The 18,659-nt window shown below is 45.5% G+C and overlaps 1 protein-coding gene across 4 annotated transcripts in view; it reads left to right on the top strand.

Moving 5' to 3' along the window:
* CADPS (calcium dependent secretion activator) overlaps window positions 1–18,659 on the top strand; it is a 206,374-nt gene that overhangs the window by 56,176 nt on the left and 131,539 nt on the right. For all 4 annotated transcript variants that reach the window (XM_059856711.1, XM_059856710.1, XM_059856714.1 and 1 more), the window contains exon 4: window positions 15,230–15,310. In XM_059856711.1, coding sequence (XP_059712694.1) covers window positions 15,230–15,310 — 81 coding nt within the window. The remainder of the gene's footprint in view (window positions 1–15,229; window positions 15,311–18,659) is intronic.

The raw sequence follows: 18,659 nt of genomic DNA, 5'->3' as shown, positions 1-18,659 counted from the left end.
CACAGGCAGATAGTGATAAGACAAGGGGGGACAATTTTAAAGTAAAAGAGGAGAGCATTAGATTAGATATTAGGAAGAAATTCTTCAGTGTGAGGGTGGTGACACACTGGTACAAGTTGTCCAGAGTTTTGCTCAGGGCATAACTTAAAATTACTGAAGCTTTCAAGACCAGGTTGAATGGGGCTTAGGGCAGTCTGGTCTAGTGGAAGGTGACCCTGCCCATGGCAGGATGGGTTGGAAAAAGATGGTCTAAATGTTTCCTTTCAAACCAAACCATTATATTATTCTGTATTTCTATGAAAAATATCAAGTAGTCATTTTCATTGACCTTCTAACTCTGCTCTCCATTGACCTTTCTGCTTATAGATTTTCTCTTTATTTGCCCTTTTTTCTCCATAACAGTGGATTTTGGCTGGGAATAGCTGTGCTCAGATGGTTAGGTATCAGCTGAGTGTAAATTAGCTGAAGGAGCTGTGGCTGCCACTGTCAAAATGATTCCAAAATAACTTTGTGTGGGAGAGTGATGGTCAGGTCAGACAAGAGAAGCGTGGTTTGGGTCTGCTTGAGGGGAATGGAGTTAGAGGGGATAATGCCAGTTAGATTAATAGAAGAGCAATTCACTCTTAAATACTGGCTTATATCAGGGGTCCTTCATGTTACAGTGTCCCCTCATGGGTGTGCAGCAGTATTTGGAAAAGGGTCTGTTTCCCATGAACATCTGCAGTATTTGAGAGGAGGAACATGGGTTTCTTTGGGGCTGGTACAACAGCTTTCCTTTGGTACATCCTTGCTGACATCATGGTCCTTAGCAAAGCAGGAGGAGAAAACTGAACATGGGTTTTGCTGCTGATTTGGCTCATTGATGAGCTGCTGTTCTCCCCAGGGGTACCAGCTGCAGCCCTGCTGCTCCCCAGCCTTGCCTGCTCAGTGCTGGGAGGTGACTCTGCTCCTTTCATGTGCAGCCCTTTGCCCAGCTGTGTAACTCCTGATCTCTTTATTAACAGTCAACAAAGGCAATTATTCAGGGTCATTGATTGGCCATTTTGTTCTGGCTTTATGTATGGCAACTGCAAAGCAGCTGAGGATGTCTGGCAGGCAGTAGAAGTTTTATTTCTGTCAATTAAAATAGCCAAATATATGTTCAGTGAGATAATTTGGATCATTACACTTTCCTATCATAACACCAGTTGCAGTTTCATCTATTGTATGGATTAAAAAAAAAGCATTATCAATGGAAAAAAATAATACCTATTTCTATCCTAAATATATGAGTAGAAATGCTGGCATTGTCATACATCAGAGTATGAGCCTGATCTGGGATTTGTCATTAGTGATCTTGGAAAACCTGATGTGTTTCAAAATAAGAGTGATTTTCTGGATAATTACAATCGAAATACATTTAGTTTAACCAGATCACTGGTTCCCACCATCATGTGGAGCACCATGTGAACCACTGCCAGCCAGGAGCTCCCCCTGGTATCTCTACCTTATATTTTGTCTAGTCTGCAGTCAGGGTAGCAATAGAGCAGGGGATGATGGAGGGAAGGGCAGTGCACTGTGCAAGGGCAGGACAGGAGGCACATCTGTGTCTCTGAGGCATCCTGCCATACCAGCATGCCACAGCAGAAGAGAATCTCTCTCTGCACTGTTGCCCGAATTGACTCAATGCCAGGTGTCAGTCAAAAGTAAATCTCTCCTGTTCAAAGACAAAGAGTTCATAAGAATCTTTAAGAACAAAACTCTCCCTGTGCAGAGGCTGCTGGGAAGGGGTGTGCCAGGGTGCTGGGGAGCAGAGGAAAAGAAAAATGGGTCAAATAAAGACCCTTCTTTCCTGCTGAAAAGGAAGTAAATGCTCATGTATAGCATGAAATCAGATGTAACTGTAAACTCTGCTGGACATGAACTGGCCCATGCCAGCGTGAGCCCTGCAGAAGGGAAGGGCAGCTGACAGCAAGTAACAGCAAGGGCTGGTCTCAGAAAACTTCACCAAGCAAACCAGAGTTCAGCTTGGAACAGGAGCATTTCCTTTTGAAAATGTCATTGGCTGTCTGCTGCAGGCTGCAGTGATTTCTGCCTTAAGATGAAGCAAAACTCATCAGTCTGGTCTGATGGCAGTGACCTGTGTGGAGAGCTTTTCCAGCTGCTCTGGGATGCTCTGGAAAACCTCGGGGAGGGTGTGTGGACACAGCTGAACTAGATATGGGGCCAGTCCCACCTTCCTAGCAGTTTGAAACCACTGTGATGCCCTTGCTTTTCTCAGGATTCAAACCTGTAACCTTCAAGAGAACCTCTACCAAAATTTAGAGGAGAATCAGCTCCTTTTTTTTATCCATACTCCCCCTTTTTTCTGTCTTTTTTTTTTTTTTTCCTGCTTCAAAAGAGGCCCTGGAGAGCACTTAAAGGTAAAACAAGCAATGAGGAAGTACATGCTGTCATAAATAGTGTTAAAACAAGAGTCAGACTTGCAGTAAGGGAACAAGGTACCTGAGAAAGTGGTGACAGAGTTGTGAAAGGTTTTCAAAGCTTGTGTCTGATTGATGCCTTGTGGGCATCAGCTAAGGATTCTCAGGACATTGGTGGGCAAGGAAAACAGGACACAGCCACAGCCTCAGTGGGTGTGCTGAGGTGTCCAGCCATGGTGCCAAGCCTTTGGCATGTGTGAAGGTACCCCAGGAAACTCTTGTCTTTCTGTAGGGCAGCAAAAAAACCTCTCCTATATCCCAATCTGGAATCTGTACTATAAAAATGTGTTGGAAAGATCTTGAGAGTTGTGTGAAGGGATAAGGAAGAACTAAAAGTTTGACTCACCTGGAGAAATGGTCCCAGTTGTTTGTTTGCAGATGTATTGGAGCAATGTTTAACTGTCCATGTACAGGAGCAGTAAAACTGGGATCAAAGCAGTCACTCTTGGCTGCCGCTGATAGTCAGGGTTGGGAGAGCTGGGCAAAGGTTGTGACAGTCTTTCTCTCACCTGAAGGATACTCTGGATCTTCTCCTATCAGATATGCTTACATTTAAATGGAAGCTCAGGCCTTAACATAGCAATTGTATGCTCAATTTTTACTAGGGATGTACAAGAGATTGCACAGGAAGGGGCAAGTGTTTAATTTTAGGCTGGAAATCCATCCCTTGACTGGGCAGGTTTTGGACACCGTGAGTGTTATTGCTGAATGTAGAATCAGTTATTTAACTGAACTTTTTCTAGGCTAGTTATTTCATTTTTGTCTGCAATGGAAGTTGTGGTGGGCTCTGAAAAAGAGTCTTGCAGCCAGGCAGATTGGAGCTATTCCCTGGGCACCTGCAGCCAAAAGCCTTTGCTGTGGAGCTGCCCATGTTAGGAAGCAGGGCTGGCATGCATGGAGCACTTGGTTCTGCATGGCAGTGAGGATGAGGTGATGGCAGATGAGGGGACACTGCTTTGCCAGATGAAGTTTGTTACAAATTCCCATCTGCTCAGAAGCAGAAGCTATAAGGTTTGTGCTTGTACAAGTAATTATTTGTTATACATTTTTAAACATGAAATCTAGTCCAAACGGCAAATATTTTTAGCATGTGTCATTGTGCAGTTAAGAAGGCTGCCAGCAGCATAAACCAGAATAACTCTGCGTGGTGATGGGGCTGAGATGGGATTTTCTGCTTTGCCCATTTTCTCCTCCCCACGCTGGGGGACTCGTTCTCTCAGCTGGGCTCCTGCTCACATGAGCCAGCATCTTGCAGAGCCAGCTGCTTTGTCACCCCTTCCATTCATTTTACCTGTGGGGGAAAGCACATCTGGCACAGCTGGGAGGTGTTTGGCTTGGTGTGAAAATGCTCTGGGAGAAAAGGGACAGGATTGCTGCTTTTTCTCCCAGTGGAATATGGAAGAGGCAGTCTTACATCTCTTAATTTCCAGCAAATGCACTCTGTGGAGTGAGCCTGCACATGGTTTATAATGTAGGCACTTTTGGGCTGAATGAAGCATTTTTTCAGGTTTTTAAGGAACTGCTTGGATTGTTTCAGCAATGTTTTACCCTCCACTCTAAATTCCACTAAAGAGAATGGGAGAATGGATTTAAGATGGATCTGAACATTTTGGAAACAGGACAGCTTAGGTTTTTAGGGTTGCATAAAAATGTAGGGAGGAAACCTGTCTGAAGATGAATGCTTTTTGACAGGGTGGAATCTGTTGTGGATTTTGCTCAGCCTGTGAGCCAAATGATTTTGTTATTCCCTCAGCTCTCATGCAAGGTCACAGCATAAAACTCAGTTGATTCCTTTGCACCTGCTGAGCAGCACAGGCAGGTACCAGGGCATTTTCCAGCTTTGCTGGTTCCCAGCAAGAGCTCCTTTGTTTTCTTCCACCTGTCTTAACAGTTTTCTCAGCATTTGGGCCATCAGTCCTGTCAGAGCCTGCTTTTCCCTGTTGTTTTTCCCTATAAGTCCTCTGGAAAAAGAGGGGGATGCAGGGTGTGTGCATCAGGGACAGCAGTCTGACCTCATGGGTTGCACACATGCATCATTTTTTTCTAGTGCCCTGAGCACTGCTCTGCTGCCCTCGATTTCCAATGATACTTGATTAATTATAAGAAAGAGAGGGGAAAGGTTTCAGCTGTAGGTTCCATATGTGTCTATTCCCATGGGTTTATTGCTGGTAACATCTGATGATACCTTCATTTGAAGTAAGAGGGTGGTTCTATCAGTGCAATTTTTACCAGGTTACAGAGCAGCATGAAAAAAAAAAAAAAAAAAAAAGCTGAATTCCATAAGAATGTTTTAAGAGTGGCTTTTCTCTTTAATCTCTTTATGGATGTTTTTCCTAATTTCTAAAAAGAACTGCAGCAGCTGGCTGACATGAGCAGGTACTGGTGCTGCAGACCTGCAGTCGTGGTTGTGCTCTGTCTCACATCTGGATTCCAGCTGTATATTTTGCACTACTCTCTTTTGTGTCTTTTCTGCATATAAAGGACATTGTCATTGGCAAAAGCTTAAAGGGAAGATTGAGGGTAGACTCAGATGCAATGGGATCAGAGAGCAGGCTATCACCTTATTTTCTCAGAATGCTGCCACACAGAAAGCACCGAGGGACTTCAACAATAGCAGAGACTCTAATGCCATACTCTGAGTGTCCAGTATATTTTCCCTAACTCTCTAAGCAAAAGCCTCATGGTCTGTTAGCAATTTCAAAGGAAAGAGGTCATGCCTTGCTGAATGTAGTTCGAAATAAGCCACATTTCCTCAGAAAGCAGGAGATGACAGTGTTTCTGGCAGAGGAGCTGTCTGGAAGAGTCACTGTGCAGCTACACTGGCTGACCCACCACCCAACACGTCCTTAACAACATGGATCCTTAAATCCATGATCTTTAGTTCATGGAAGTCTGCTGCAGAGGACTGTGTCATCTCCACTGGCATCCCAGCCCTCTCCCTCAGGCTGCCCACGGGGTTCAAGGGTCGTGGGTGCTGCTCCCTCTTCTCCAGCCGTGTTGTATCCTGGCATCTGCTGAGGGCTGAGGTAGTCCAGCCTGGGTTGGGATGGATGTGTTGGGCAATTAGTGTTTTACTTGGCTTTAAATACAAGGAATAATTAGTGAAGCAGTGTGAAAAAGAGCTCTCCACCCCCTGGGGTAGAAAAGCTCTGTCTGGAGGCTCTATCCCTGCTGAGCACTAGGGAAAGATAATTAAGAGGCAGTGGGTGAAGCCCAGAGTGGGACTGGATGAAAGCTGCTGTTGGTGCTGTCATGAACACAGTGCACAACCATCAGGACAACACTGCTCTCTTTCCTGCCCAGGTCCCCCCATCCCCAGGCTGTTGGGATCCTTGTCACACACTGCCCCTATGAACCCCTGGGAGCACAGGGGTGCAGGCACTGCTCCAAAATGCTCCCCAGCTGTCTGACTGCTGTGTTCTCATGGGGCTCAGGTGTGGAAGGGGCTGGGGCAGCCTTGGCTGGGAGACTAGGGCAGACAGACGGACACCAGGGGATGGTGGACAGATGGACACCTCATCCCTCTGCTCCAGCTGGAGCAGGTTGTAGGCAAACAACTCTCCTGGACACACTGGGACAGCAGAGCAGCTTGAAAGCTTCAGGTAATAATATTTCACACGGAAAAGGCTGTTAATGACCGGGGATGTGATTAACTGCCTTTTTCTGCTGCTGCTGTATTAGCTGTACTTAAATCAGCTTATATTAACTGCAGTTATATTTAATGCTCTCTGTTTACACAGCTGAATTTTTAGATTGCTAATTTTCAATTGCAAATTGTTTAATTATGTCTGAACTTTTCATAAATACTTGGAATGTGAGTTAATATTTTCTATTACATGCAATACATGGTCTGGAAAAAACTAATTGTTCTTTGTGCTGTGTGCTGGGTCTGGCAGTGTCCTCAAAGCCTCAATGATCTTATCTGCAATTTCTTGCCTTCACAGCTGATGTGTCAGAAATTGAGGTCTGTAGCTGGTGCTGTGTGTGTGGTCAGGAAAGCCATTTAGGATTCATTTGGCTCCTGGACAAGAAGAAAAGGAAATGTTTGTTGTCTACAGTGTGGTAACATGGTGAAGACTGGAAGCTCATGACAGTGCGTGTGTGTGTTATTGCTGTGGTCTCAGAGCTTGCTCTAAACATCAGTGTGAGATCTGGAAGGCAGTGGTTCTAAGACTAGGAGGAATTTTTAGGGTCTTCAAACCCCAGGGCCCCAAAAGCTCATCCCTGTTTGCCCATCCTCCTCTACCCAGGCAGGGTTGCATGCAGGGCCATGGCTTGAGCTGATTAGAGTAAAGGCAGTGCAGGCCTGGGAGCAGCAGTGCCATGCTCTGTGCAGAGGGAGCTGGGCTGTCCAGCCATGTGGCAGGAGCTGCTGCTGCCAGGCTGAAACATCTTATTCTCTAATTGTTGTAGTGGCTGTATGCAGAAATTATTTATCATATATTTTATATGGACAAATAACAGCATTTTCTCTGTTGTTTAGATGGTTTGCTGGGCTGACTGTCCCCACCAGTAAGGGGACAAGGATGCTGCACCCCATGGGAGGACTTGCCCCACCTACTAAGCTCTCCCCACACCTGGTACCTTGTGTTGTATTCCCCCTCCTCTCAACTTACAGACTCACTGCTTTTCAAAGCATCACATTTTTGCTCCCTGTGTTCATTTCTTCATAGCTATGCCTCTTGCTGCTTTTCTGTGTCTCCTTCAATTCTTCTCACATCCTCGATCCTTAATGCAGGTGCCAGAGCATCTCGCAAGGGTATTATGTGAGGTTAGATCCCACATGACAGCTCTCAGCTCCACATGGCCCTTCTCAGAGATGCCAGACATCCATTTTGTGCCACTGGCTCTTCAGGGGCAGAATAGATCCTGTTGGAGGGGATCAGGCAGTAAGAGAAGTGGTGAACGTTCCCAGTTAGTGAAGCTAGGATTCCAATCCATATTTCTTTTTTCAGATTTTTTTCATGTTGTTGAATGCTATTATTTAAAAAAAGAGGTGGCTTTTCTGAAATGCAGTGATAGATTAGATAGGATTGAGATGGCTAAGGATTGATACTGCTTTTGTTCAAAACCAGAAGATTCTCTCTGAGGTACACTTCTCTGAAACCTTTGAATGACTCAGAGCACAGATGTTTGGGCACTGCTCTAAGAAAATCAAGGAATTGACCTTTTAATTAGCATAATATAGTAATTTAGCATAGCAATACTGATTGCTCATTAATCATTTATAGTTGTTGTTATGTATTGATCAAAGGGACTTAGAGATGTGATGTTTCTGCTCTGGATTTTGATAAGCTGATACCAATTAGTGAGCAGCATATTAGGTGCAAGTCAGAGGGACAAAAATAGCTGCATCTGCAGTGGAAGGCAGTTCCCTTGCAGTTCTCTGTTGCTGTAGGAAGGGGGTCTGGTGGTGACCTATACAGAGACTTCTGGAGAAGTGTGATCCTACTCACAGGTGGGACCAGCAGCTTCAGCTCCCACATCCTCCATAGGATGCCATCCACTGAGAACATGTAGCAACCTCTTTATGTGCTGGAAATTTGCTGCCTAGAGGTTTAATTGTCCTGACTGCTTTCTCCCTGACCTCATGGGAACATTTTCTGCATCAAACCAGTGTGAAAGACATCAGCCTGTTCAGGAGGTTGGTCTCTTTAGATGTCTCTTTAGATCTCTGGCTGTGCTAAGTCTGAACTTCACAAATACAGAAATGAACTATAATGAGCAGGATTGCAATCTTTGCTATCCTAGTCCTTGAAAAGTGGGAGCCATAAACTTCTCTTTACATTCCCTCTCCCTTTTTTTCTGCTGATTTAGCATATAATAGAACCAGAACGTTGCTGTTTCATGGCCAGTTTCTGCTTTGCCAGTTTTTTATTCAGAGCTTTCTGCAGAAAAACAATTATTGCATAGACACCACTGGAGATGTTCCCACATCTTATTCTGTCACATTTAATCCTGCTGAGTGTCAGGGTACTGCAGCTTTGCTGGACTAGGTCCTCATGCAAGTTGCTTTAGCTCCAAAAGCCAAAGCCCGTTTTGAATTAAGTGATGAATGTGTCTTCCATTAAGCTTTTAATCAAAGATGAGGATTTGAGGATATGTAGATCCTTCTTCCATGATGGATTGGGATGAATTAATTACAGCTGATTCTAGCTGTAAAACTTATTTGGATCTCAATAGTAGTTTATTGCCATATTTAGGAAATTCAGGTGATTCTTTTTGCATTAACTGATGTGAAATTCAGCATATGATAAGCAAACACAGACAAGTTAAATGTACCTCAGGCAGCATTGACCAGCCAGTGCTCCAGTTTCTTTCATGGTGCCATAGCTCAGTGTATGCTGCCCCCACGCCTCCAAGCATCCTTATGCAATGCCATAAGAAGATGGTATTAAGGCATGCTCAGAGGTCAGAGCCTCTGGACAGCTTTAGTTTTCAATCCCTTTCAGTGTCGTACACCTTGCACAGATGATCTTGCAGAGGGATTTGCAGGGTTCAAAAGTTCTCTGGCCACAGATGGAAAGGGCGTTCCTTCCGAGTGGATGTGCTCTGCCATCCCTTTTCTTAACAGCTTGCAAATCATTTGCAATGGCAGGCAGCACTTTTTTCTTCTCCTTCCTGTTTTGCTGAATCTGGTTTCTCATTTACCTTGATTTATCATTGCACATAAATCTGGAAGTATTTTTGCACAACCTGCTGGAAAGATGCATGCTGGGTTTGCTTGTCTCAGCTTTCCTCAGCCCCACGGTGCAGCCTTGCCGAGCTGTGGAGAGCTGTGGTGGTAGGCAGGTTGGGAACTGATAGGGCATGGAGAGATATCATCTTTTCCTGCACAGCATCCATGCCTGGCACCTGCCTGCCCATGCCATGGCACCAGCTCGTGCTGGATGATCCATCAGCACTCTCAGATGAGCAGTGAGTACCATGCTCTGGTGGAAAACCATCCCAGTTCATGGCATAAACAGCTGTCTAAGACAGCACTCAGACCATGGTGGATCCAAGGCTGGACCTTTTCACTTCTCCTAGTGGGGCAGAGGTGGTCCCAGCATCCACAGGCAGACATAATGGGTGAGAGCTTGCACAGCCCTGGTGGCTGCTGAGGCACAGAGATGTATTGCAGCACTCTGAGATTCACACTGAGGTGGGGAGAGGCTGCTCTACATCCCAGGGAATGTTTTCACCGAGGAATCTAGTGCAGCCCTAAAGTTTGTGAAGCATGAAATAAGATTTCTCTTTAAGAGAGAATCATCAGCCCTTACTGAATTATCCAAGTCCCTTCTATTGTTTTAAATCACCCTCCCAGGACCCCCTGAGTGCTCTCATGCAGCAGGCATTCGTTAGATAACCTAGGAGTTTGCTGGGAGCCAGCACCTATCCACAGCAAACAGCAGCTGTGCAGCCCTTACTGAATTATGGAAATGACTGAATCCCTGCAGTGTAGCCTGTTTTACCTACACATGAGCAAAATAAGGTAATCTCCTCCTCAGGGGAGGGGGCTTGTCACATTTTGGGGTGTTGGAACCCTGGGGTTGTGTGAGGAGCTAGGGCTGACAGGAGGGAAATAGGCAGAGGTTCCTTGAATTAATAGGAACTTTCTGTTGTACTAAGAAGATTCTGTGTGACTGAAGCTCAAAGACTGATTTTGGGAGCTCTGACTGGCCAGAGGAGAGGTAGCCTTACAAATCCTTGCTGTGCAGTGGCACCAGGAGATCAGTCCCCTGGAATGTTGGGGGATCATATGTCACTGCAGTCCTAAAGGCTGAAGAAGACAGGCTGAAGTTCTACAGATCCCTCCAGGTCTCTCAAAATCCTCTCTAGAACTGCAGGAGTGAGGGTTGTTGAATCCATAGGTGGGCTGTGCAGATGCTGCTGTGGTTACTGATGCTGGGAGGTGCCTGACATAGGCAAGGTGTCCCTGCTCCTGTTTCAGATCCCAAGGCAGCCAGCAGTCTGTGGGTTGCAGTTTGCTGCTCATGTCCTAAGCATGTTACCCAGGACATTAGTGACTTACCCTTCTGAGGCCGTTTAGCATTATTTGTGTTCCCAGTTTAAAGGGAAATCAGAATGCCACCTGCAGCTGAAGAGGGGATGTTCAGATCCTCCTCCATTTTCCACTTCAGACTTGTGGGAAGAGGTCAGGGCCTTGAGCACAAGCCTGCTGCCATCCCACTGCCCTTGGCTGCTTGTAGAGAGGAATATTCACCATTAGTGGAGAAAGGATGCTGCAGAGCAGTCTGTGACATTGACATGGAGCATATGTGTGCCACATGGTGCCACTGTGTCCTACCTCATTGTGCTTTATCTCCTAAAACAGCAGCTTTGTGGTAAGAAACCAAGGGCATCCCTGCCATGAGTCACTTTGGAGGCCATGTTTCTTTCAGCTGGAGCACTCCATGATGCTGTTGCCACATGTTGTGAGTACTCCTGGACTGACAGATTCATTATTAATTGATGTGGCTTATGAATTTTTCAGTGTTTTCTCACACTGTGCATCACAAAATGAAACCACCTTTTATGAGACAAAGATCTTTCCTAAAGCCCTACATCAAAGCTGCAAAATTGTCACCCATATTGTGATCTTGTTCAGCCTTCACCATGAGCATGTTTGCTTTGAAATACTTAATCAGCCATTTGCTGAGCTACAGAGCTCCTGGCATGTTAAAGGATGAGTGTCCTGAAACTTTCTCTTTGAGGCATTTGGCACCTATAATCATACACAGCATATGCATTTGGCTGCACTAATTATTTTGGGAGAAATTAAGCCAGGCTTAGAAAGAACATGAGTGGGTCATGGCTTTTGTCTTAATCCTCCAGCCACGGAAAATAATTCAAAAATGGCATTTTCAGAGCCCCCAGCTGCATGGTGATGTACTGGATACAGGGATAGATAAAATTAATGTTTGGGATCACTGAGACTGCCCCCAGCCAGGACAGTCCCTGCTCAGCAGCAGCCCACCTGATCACCTATTCCTGGGTGCCAATTCTGCTGGGGAGGAAAACCAGCACAGGCAATAGCTGAGGATTTCATAGAGGCCTGGACTAAATGCTTTCCTTCCCAGAAGAATAAAAGCCAGGTGTGTTTCTGCTCCCAATGCAGCAGAAAGCAGGTGCTGCAGCTTGGCCTTTGTGCTGCCTGAGCATTTAAAAAGTGTATTTCCAGAGTGATGGTGCAAATGGCTGGTCTTCTGCAGGAGCACGTGTCATGGGAGGGCCATTGTAACCTTTCATACAGGAGGGGACATGCCCTGGGACAGGCCTCAGGTGCTCCTCAGGAACAGGGATGTTGTGACATCTGCTGCCTTTGCTGGGAAGCAGCAGTCAGCATTAGCAGTGCCTGGCAGGGAGGGATTAAACTGTTCAATGGTCCCAGTGGTTTCTGCTGGTGCTGATGGCAGTTACACCAGTGATATTTGTCACATCCATGGAAGTGCCAGGCATTGGAGGTTGTATCTGTATGTTGCATCCTGTCATTACAAACCCTCTTGGCTCCCAACAATGTTATTTCATTATAAACCCTTGTAGTTTACGTTAGTCCCAGCAGAGCTGAGCTCAGAGCATGGGTTTAGCTCCTGTGCTGTGTTTCACTCCCTGTGTCTGCTGGGATTGTGCCCCATCAATCCATGTTTGGTGGAACAGCCAGATCCACTGTGCTCTTACCAGCCAGCCAAGGGCTGTGGCCAGCATGTCACTTGTGCCACCAGCATTGTCCCCAGGCTGGGAGGGTTCGTTCCATCTGCGGCCCTCTCGCTGTTGTTGATGGCAAGAGAGCTGTGCCCTGCTCAGTCCCCAGGCAGGTGGGTGGATCTGAGGTGTGAATCTGAGCCAAAGTGCTTTGTGCACAGCAAAGCAGGAAAGAGGAGGGCAGCCTGGGCTGCTCCAGTGGATCTTTTGGAGCCATGACAGCAATGGTGGATGGTTTGGCTTTAAGCTGTGATAGACCAAAGCTGGAGTTTTCAATGTAAACGCTTCAAATAAAACACTTGGTCTCCAAAAGCTTGGGGGTTTAAAATCCCCTAACACCCTTCATGTCCTGGCACTGCCTTTGGCATTTCCTGGTATAAGTAGGAGTGGGCCTGGGCTCTTGGCTTTAAAAACTATAAGGCTCAGGCTGGGCAACGTGTGGGGGATCTCTGATGCAGTGAACACTTTAGATGTGCGTTAGGTAGGTGCCTGTGCATCTTGTTGAAGATCTTACAGACTAATTAAGCTGGTTGTTTTGTGTCTGCTTCTGCCTTTCAATGATGTAGTGGGATTATCTCCCATCCTCTCAGGATAACAGGAAGAAAATTCTCTCAGTGAGTTTGTTTCAGGGGATGGAAGCAAAGGATTGCTTCTGCAGGCCAGCAACTGGTTCTTACTGGCAATCAAAACTGTCAGACTCTCATGAGGAATGTTTTAAACACGTTTCTCTTACTTACTAGTACCCACTAAAGATTATTCCTTATTAAGAGTTTATATATAAAAAACTTGTCTTCTTGCAAGGTCTTTTTCTTGCAATAGAACCCTCACCAGGGTTTTGAGTAGACATCTGCCCTGCAATGCCTGCAGTGATAGGCTGGCTGCAGTGCTGGTCAGTTTTGGGTTCTACTTAAAACCCATTCTACACATAGTTTTTAATTTTTATTCTTTTGCTTTAGCAACTGTTACACAAATGTAGATGATCTCTGCAGGGCAGGCAGAGAGAACTAATGTGGTTGTGGGTAGATGTATGAAAACATCTAATTTACCAGCAGGCAGTTGGGTAATGATCAGTTGAGAATTACGAATTATGTAAATCATGTATTTGTGGCATGCTGCTGAAGAAAAGCCCAGTGCATATGACAAATCATGTATAGACTGAAAGCTATAATGCTTTTCACATTTAATTGACTGGGGCAACCTTATGATTTATATCTTTGCTTTATTTGCAGTACATCCATAACATAGTCATAATGCAGAACGAAACTAATTCATTTTCTCTTTGACTTCTTAAATCATTTATGCATTTGGCTGTCAAGTGCTTGAATATAAAGTGGGCATGCATGTGGCAGATAATAAATAGCTGATTCTCTAGTTAAGAAATTGAGTTTTAATGATATTAAGGTCTATGTTGCCTTACTTGGTCTTGCTTAGATGGTATGCCTCACATTTGCACCTTTCCTTATTTCACAGGCAAAGTATATTTTATGGGTACCAGCATTGCTCTCTTAATGGCTCTATATAGTGTTATGACTGTCTAAAATGTACTCTGCTTGCTCTGATGGCAGCAGGAGCCTTTCCCAGGCACAGGAGTCCTTCCCAGGCATAGCAGGAGATGGTGGCTGAGCTGTTAGGCTGCTGCCCTTAGTCACAAGAGATCTGCTGGAAGGTTCCAGGAGGACAGGCAGGGGCTGTCTCATTAGTACCATTCCATAGACAGCAAGAAGAAAAGGTTATTTTGGCTACAACAGACTAGGATTGCTTTCATTGAAAATACAGCCTGGAAAGATTTTTTGTTTCTTTTAAGTACCAGGTTACTTGTCTTGGCGTCACTACTTAGTCTTGGGAAGCACAGCCCTGGAAAGCAATACCTTACCCACTCAACCACAGCCACAGAGACTGCCTAGGCTGCTTGTTGGCTCCTAACAAAAATAATCTTCTGCAGTCAGATCTTTCCTGGACACCTGTAGCATCACTGGAAAACATCTGCACAATCAAGATAGTGCAGAAAGCGTGAGGCAGTTTGTTGGCTCATTATCATACTGCAAAATCAACCCTCCTCCAGAGCAGCATCCTCAATTTCTAAATTTAGCTCCTAAGTTATTTTGGGTAGTGTGTGATTAACCTCAATTACTTTAGCTCGGATAGAATTCAAATAATGCTCCCTCTTTCAGAATTGCAAAGAAATGGAAATCTGAGTCTGTACATTTCCTACCCTTAATGAAGCAGCTCCAAGAGGTGCTTCCAGAGGTGCAGGATAGTTGTGTGGTACATTTGTTCATGGAGAAACTAACAGGGGCAGCTGATCCTGGAAGGTGCTGGTAATCCATGGCTCTGTATTGGTGCTGGGATCAGGAAGATAAAGATGAGCCACACCAGCAGGTTATGTTGTGCAGCTGGTGTGAATTAAACCATTGAAGCTTCAATGGATTTGGATCACAGTCAGGACACTTTGCAGTTTTCCTGAATTAAATCCATACAAAGGCTTTCAAAAGCTAATCAAAATTGTACTTTCCATCAGTCTTAGCCATAGTAATCGTTGGCTCTCTGGAAAATCAGTGGTGAAGCAGCGTGTGTGGCAGAGGGGAGGCAAGGGATGTGCAGGCAGAGAGATGAGGAGATGCCGTGGAGAGCAATGGGTCAGGGGCAGCATGGTGTTTCATCTGATCCAGTGAGCACCAAGAGATGAGATCATCCTTCATCAGGCTGAGAATCAGAGCTTTTGTCAGCACTGTAGCTGTAACTTTCCAAACTATGCTGCACCAGACCTCCTCAGGGTGAGGATGCTCAGCCCCAGGAGGCAGCAGGGCAGGCATCAGAAACTGTCTTGGATTAATGAACATTGTGTTTGTCCTTTGTGGGGGCTTCTGTTCAGCCCCAGGAGACAGCAGGGCAGGCATCAGAAACTGTCTTGGATTGGTGAACATTGTTTGTGTCCTTTGTGGGGGCTTCTGTTCCAGAATGTGGCCCCTCACCACTCGCTCTATCAGCAATGTAGCACAGGTGGTCAGCCTGAAGAACTGAACTGCTCCTAAAGGTTGCATTGGTTAATTTTTCACCTTGATCTGCCTTTTGTTTTTCTACAGCTGGACAACCCTGATGAACAAGCAGCACAGATCAGACGTGAGCTAGATGGACGTCTCCAGATGGCAGAACAAATTGCCAAGGTAAAAACAAAAGTCTACTGTTATTAATAACCTCTTCATTTAGGAGTACACAAGGAGTTTGAGGGAGCCCCCAGGTCCTGTCATTCCCTTACAAGTTTCTTCTCACAATAATTACCGGTTAAAAGCGATCAGATTTTAGCTGCAAACAAACAAGATGAAGCTGTTCTGAGGTACATTTCTTGGAATGTCCTGATGAGCTGGGAGAGTTCAGGTTTCTGAAAAATCTCTTGTGAATCCTCAGAGGTGTCACATTTCTATGCTAGACAATAAGGTGGATAATCATGTGTAAAAAAGGAGCCAGGAATCATCCTAGTGGGATTTGTGTTTTTTGCTGGGCTGATAGGAGCCACAATTCCCTGCCTGTAGGTGAATGCTGCCTCAATAAAGGTCCTTCAGATGTATTGTCCCAAAGAAGTTCACACTGTGCATGAGAGCAGTCAGGCCCTCACTGCCCCCTGCAGACATTGCTGCTGTTTGGAGCAGTAGGCACGAGACCTCCAGACAGCTCTGATAACCAAGCAGTCAGCTAATCTCCCTAGAGACCCTTCTGTAAGGAGCCATCTCCCTAGGAGCAAATTACACCCCCAGACAGTGGCCTCCAGTGGACCATAGATGATGGAGAGGATCCTGTTGACATCAGTATGGCCAAGTTTTATCCTTGCCTCTAATCAGATGCTCTGAGTCACTGATAAAGCCCTAATGGGGCTGAAGTCATTTGGAATGATCTATCTGGCTGTTCTTGATAATCAAGAAACCATTACTACAAGGCAAAAAAAAAAATCTAATCACAGAGACAAGCTCAGTTTAGGGGCCTGCCTTTCAGCAACAGTCCTCCCAGCGCTGAGCTGGGCCCAAATTAGGATTTTTTATAAGATAGGTAATATCAGAGCTGTTTGCAACCACACTGATATGCCTGGATGTGAAAAGCAGAGCACATTGATTTATAGTCAGGCGTTAACAATGGTGCTGGTGGAGCCTGCACAGCTCCTTGTCACTCACACCTCTTTAAACATCTGCTACTGTTCCATCTTTGGGGACATAGGCTCTGGTTTTCCCCTCTTCACTGATAAAATTAGTGAGATGGCCAAAGACCACATGGCAAATCAATGGTGCAGCAAAACAGCAAACTCGCTGGAGCTCTTTTGTTCAGCATTTGGCCCTTTGCCACTTCATTCTTGTCAAGAAAACCTGCAGTATTTATTTGCAGTGAAATGTAAGCCTCTGCACTGAGCACTGGTTCTGAGGTAGGTAGCCAGGCCCTGAGAAAAAGATTGCCTGGTTTTGTTATTTCATTTTCTCTTTATGGTATGTTGAACAACAATATGCATGATTCAGTAGCAGCCAGCAGAAGCTGCAGCATCATGAATTATTTTTTGCAAATGAGAATTTGCCATTTCCTTTCTTCCCCCAAGGATGCTGAAAACAAACCATGACACTGCTGACCATCCAAGAGAGAGTCAGGGGGAAACTCCTCAACATAATCTGACATAGTTCTGTGCAGAATTCAACCTTCAAAATACAACAGTGCAGCTTGGAGGGTGGTTTAGAGTAAAAGGGATTTGCCTGGGTTTCAGGTGGCAGCCAGGGATATTTAATCTCCATCATGGTACTGCAGCAGACTTTCTCTTCCGAATGTCAGGTCCCGCCAGCATCTGCCTGCGAGAAACCTTGTTCTTTCAGATCCATGAATACCATATTTTGGAGGCATCCAAATGACCTTTTGAATCTTCTTCTGTAGCCTCCTTTCTGGGCAAGGCTGCTTTCCCTGTAACAGAGGGCAGGTTCACCATTCATCTCAGTGAAAGGATAGCATTTCCATTTTTATCTCCAATTTGCAGCTTTTAATACAGATTTGCTGCAGAGGGAGGCTTACAGTGCTTGTGAAACCAGCACTGAGGTGTCTGTCTTGGAGATTCCATGCTCGAGGCAAATTAATACCTCGTTGTTAAATTAAGAAATTCACGCTAGGACATTTGCACTTCAGAGGCAGCAAAGGCTGTGGAGTCTTACGGGACCAGTGGCTCTGCAAGGCTTCATCTCAGCTGTTGTGTGACCTTGAACAAGTCACTGTTGTGCCAGCTTTCCTGCCTCTGCATGCCAGGACACGGCTCTGGGTCTTTTTGCCTTCCCCTGTGCCCAGGAGAGTGCAGCTCAGTGCAGCACTAGGGCAGTGCTAGGCAAGGTCCCTCACTGAGCCCAACTCCATCAAAGCCCATCAGCCCAGCCTTGGAGCCAGGCAGCATGAGGATCACACTCTGGCAAGCAGATGTTTTAAAGCTGAATCTGGACAGGCTTTTCAGTCTGTATGTTGTACTTTTCCAGCAGCTAAATAGAGCAGCATTACAGCTGAGAGCTTAGTGATGCCAAGGCAGACGTATATTTTTCTCTGCAGTGGCAAGTGCTCTGCTGTCCTGTGGTGCCTTTTTCCCCTCCCAGTCACCTGGCCTCAAGGACAAGGAGGAGCACGTGTAGGAGCAACTCAATGAGACCTGGTGGTGACACTGGAGTGATATGTCTGTCTGGGGCTGCTCACTCAGCTCCAGCCTGCTGGACAGGTCATTCCTCAGCATCCTAACTCTGCCTGTCTCCATGCTTGTGCCTCTCCCTGTTCCTGATCCTCTCTCTGCTCCCAGTTCATGGGGAGGTGACTAATGCCCTTTCTTGCTGTTGTCTGCATCTCTTGATAGTTTCTTACTCCTGACTTCCCCCATCTCTTGATAGTTTCTTACTCCAGACTTCCCTCAGCTTTATCTCCAGTCTGATGGGTGACTTGAGACCACATCTGCATCTCTGCATTTCCAGCATCAGTTAAATAGTCCCAGTTAAACTGTTATGCATCACTTCAAACTTTTTAGTCCTAATACAAGAAGTTGCTGGTGGCACACAGTGAAATGTCTCGGTCCTTGCTGCACTGCTGAAGAGGTTTGTGAGGGCAGTGCCAAAATTGCAGTCCCTGGAGAGATGGATGACAGCAGGGTGAAAAAGCAATAATGTCTGAACATCATTGCTGCAGCAGTAGTTCTCAAAATCTAGAAACAGTTGTTTGTTTTTTTTTTTTTTTTCCCTGGGGGTGACTTGCAACTTATATAATGCACAGACAATACAGGAGGCTGATTAGGTGGTTTATTTTACTGTAGGTCTAATTTACATGAGGAAATTACTTCCCAAGATTGAGGCTGGAAACAGATGGCTATACTTCAGCTGCTTGGTGTGAGTGCTGCTGTGAGCTCTGCTCGTAGTATGTATGATCTTAATGACTGATGCAAAAACTAGTGCAGAGGAGAGCTCTTTCAGCAGCCTGATGACAGTCTTCTAGAAGAAACATGACCTTATTTTCTTTTCCAGCATA

This window comes from Haemorhous mexicanus, chromosome 11 (assembly GCF_027477595.1).
Source record: "Haemorhous mexicanus isolate bHaeMex1 chromosome 11, bHaeMex1.pri, whole genome shotgun sequence".
NCBI classification, from domain to species: Eukaryota; Metazoa; Chordata; class Aves; order Passeriformes; family Fringillidae; genus Haemorhous; species Haemorhous mexicanus.
This window is presented reverse-complemented; position numbering and strand designations above follow the sequence as displayed.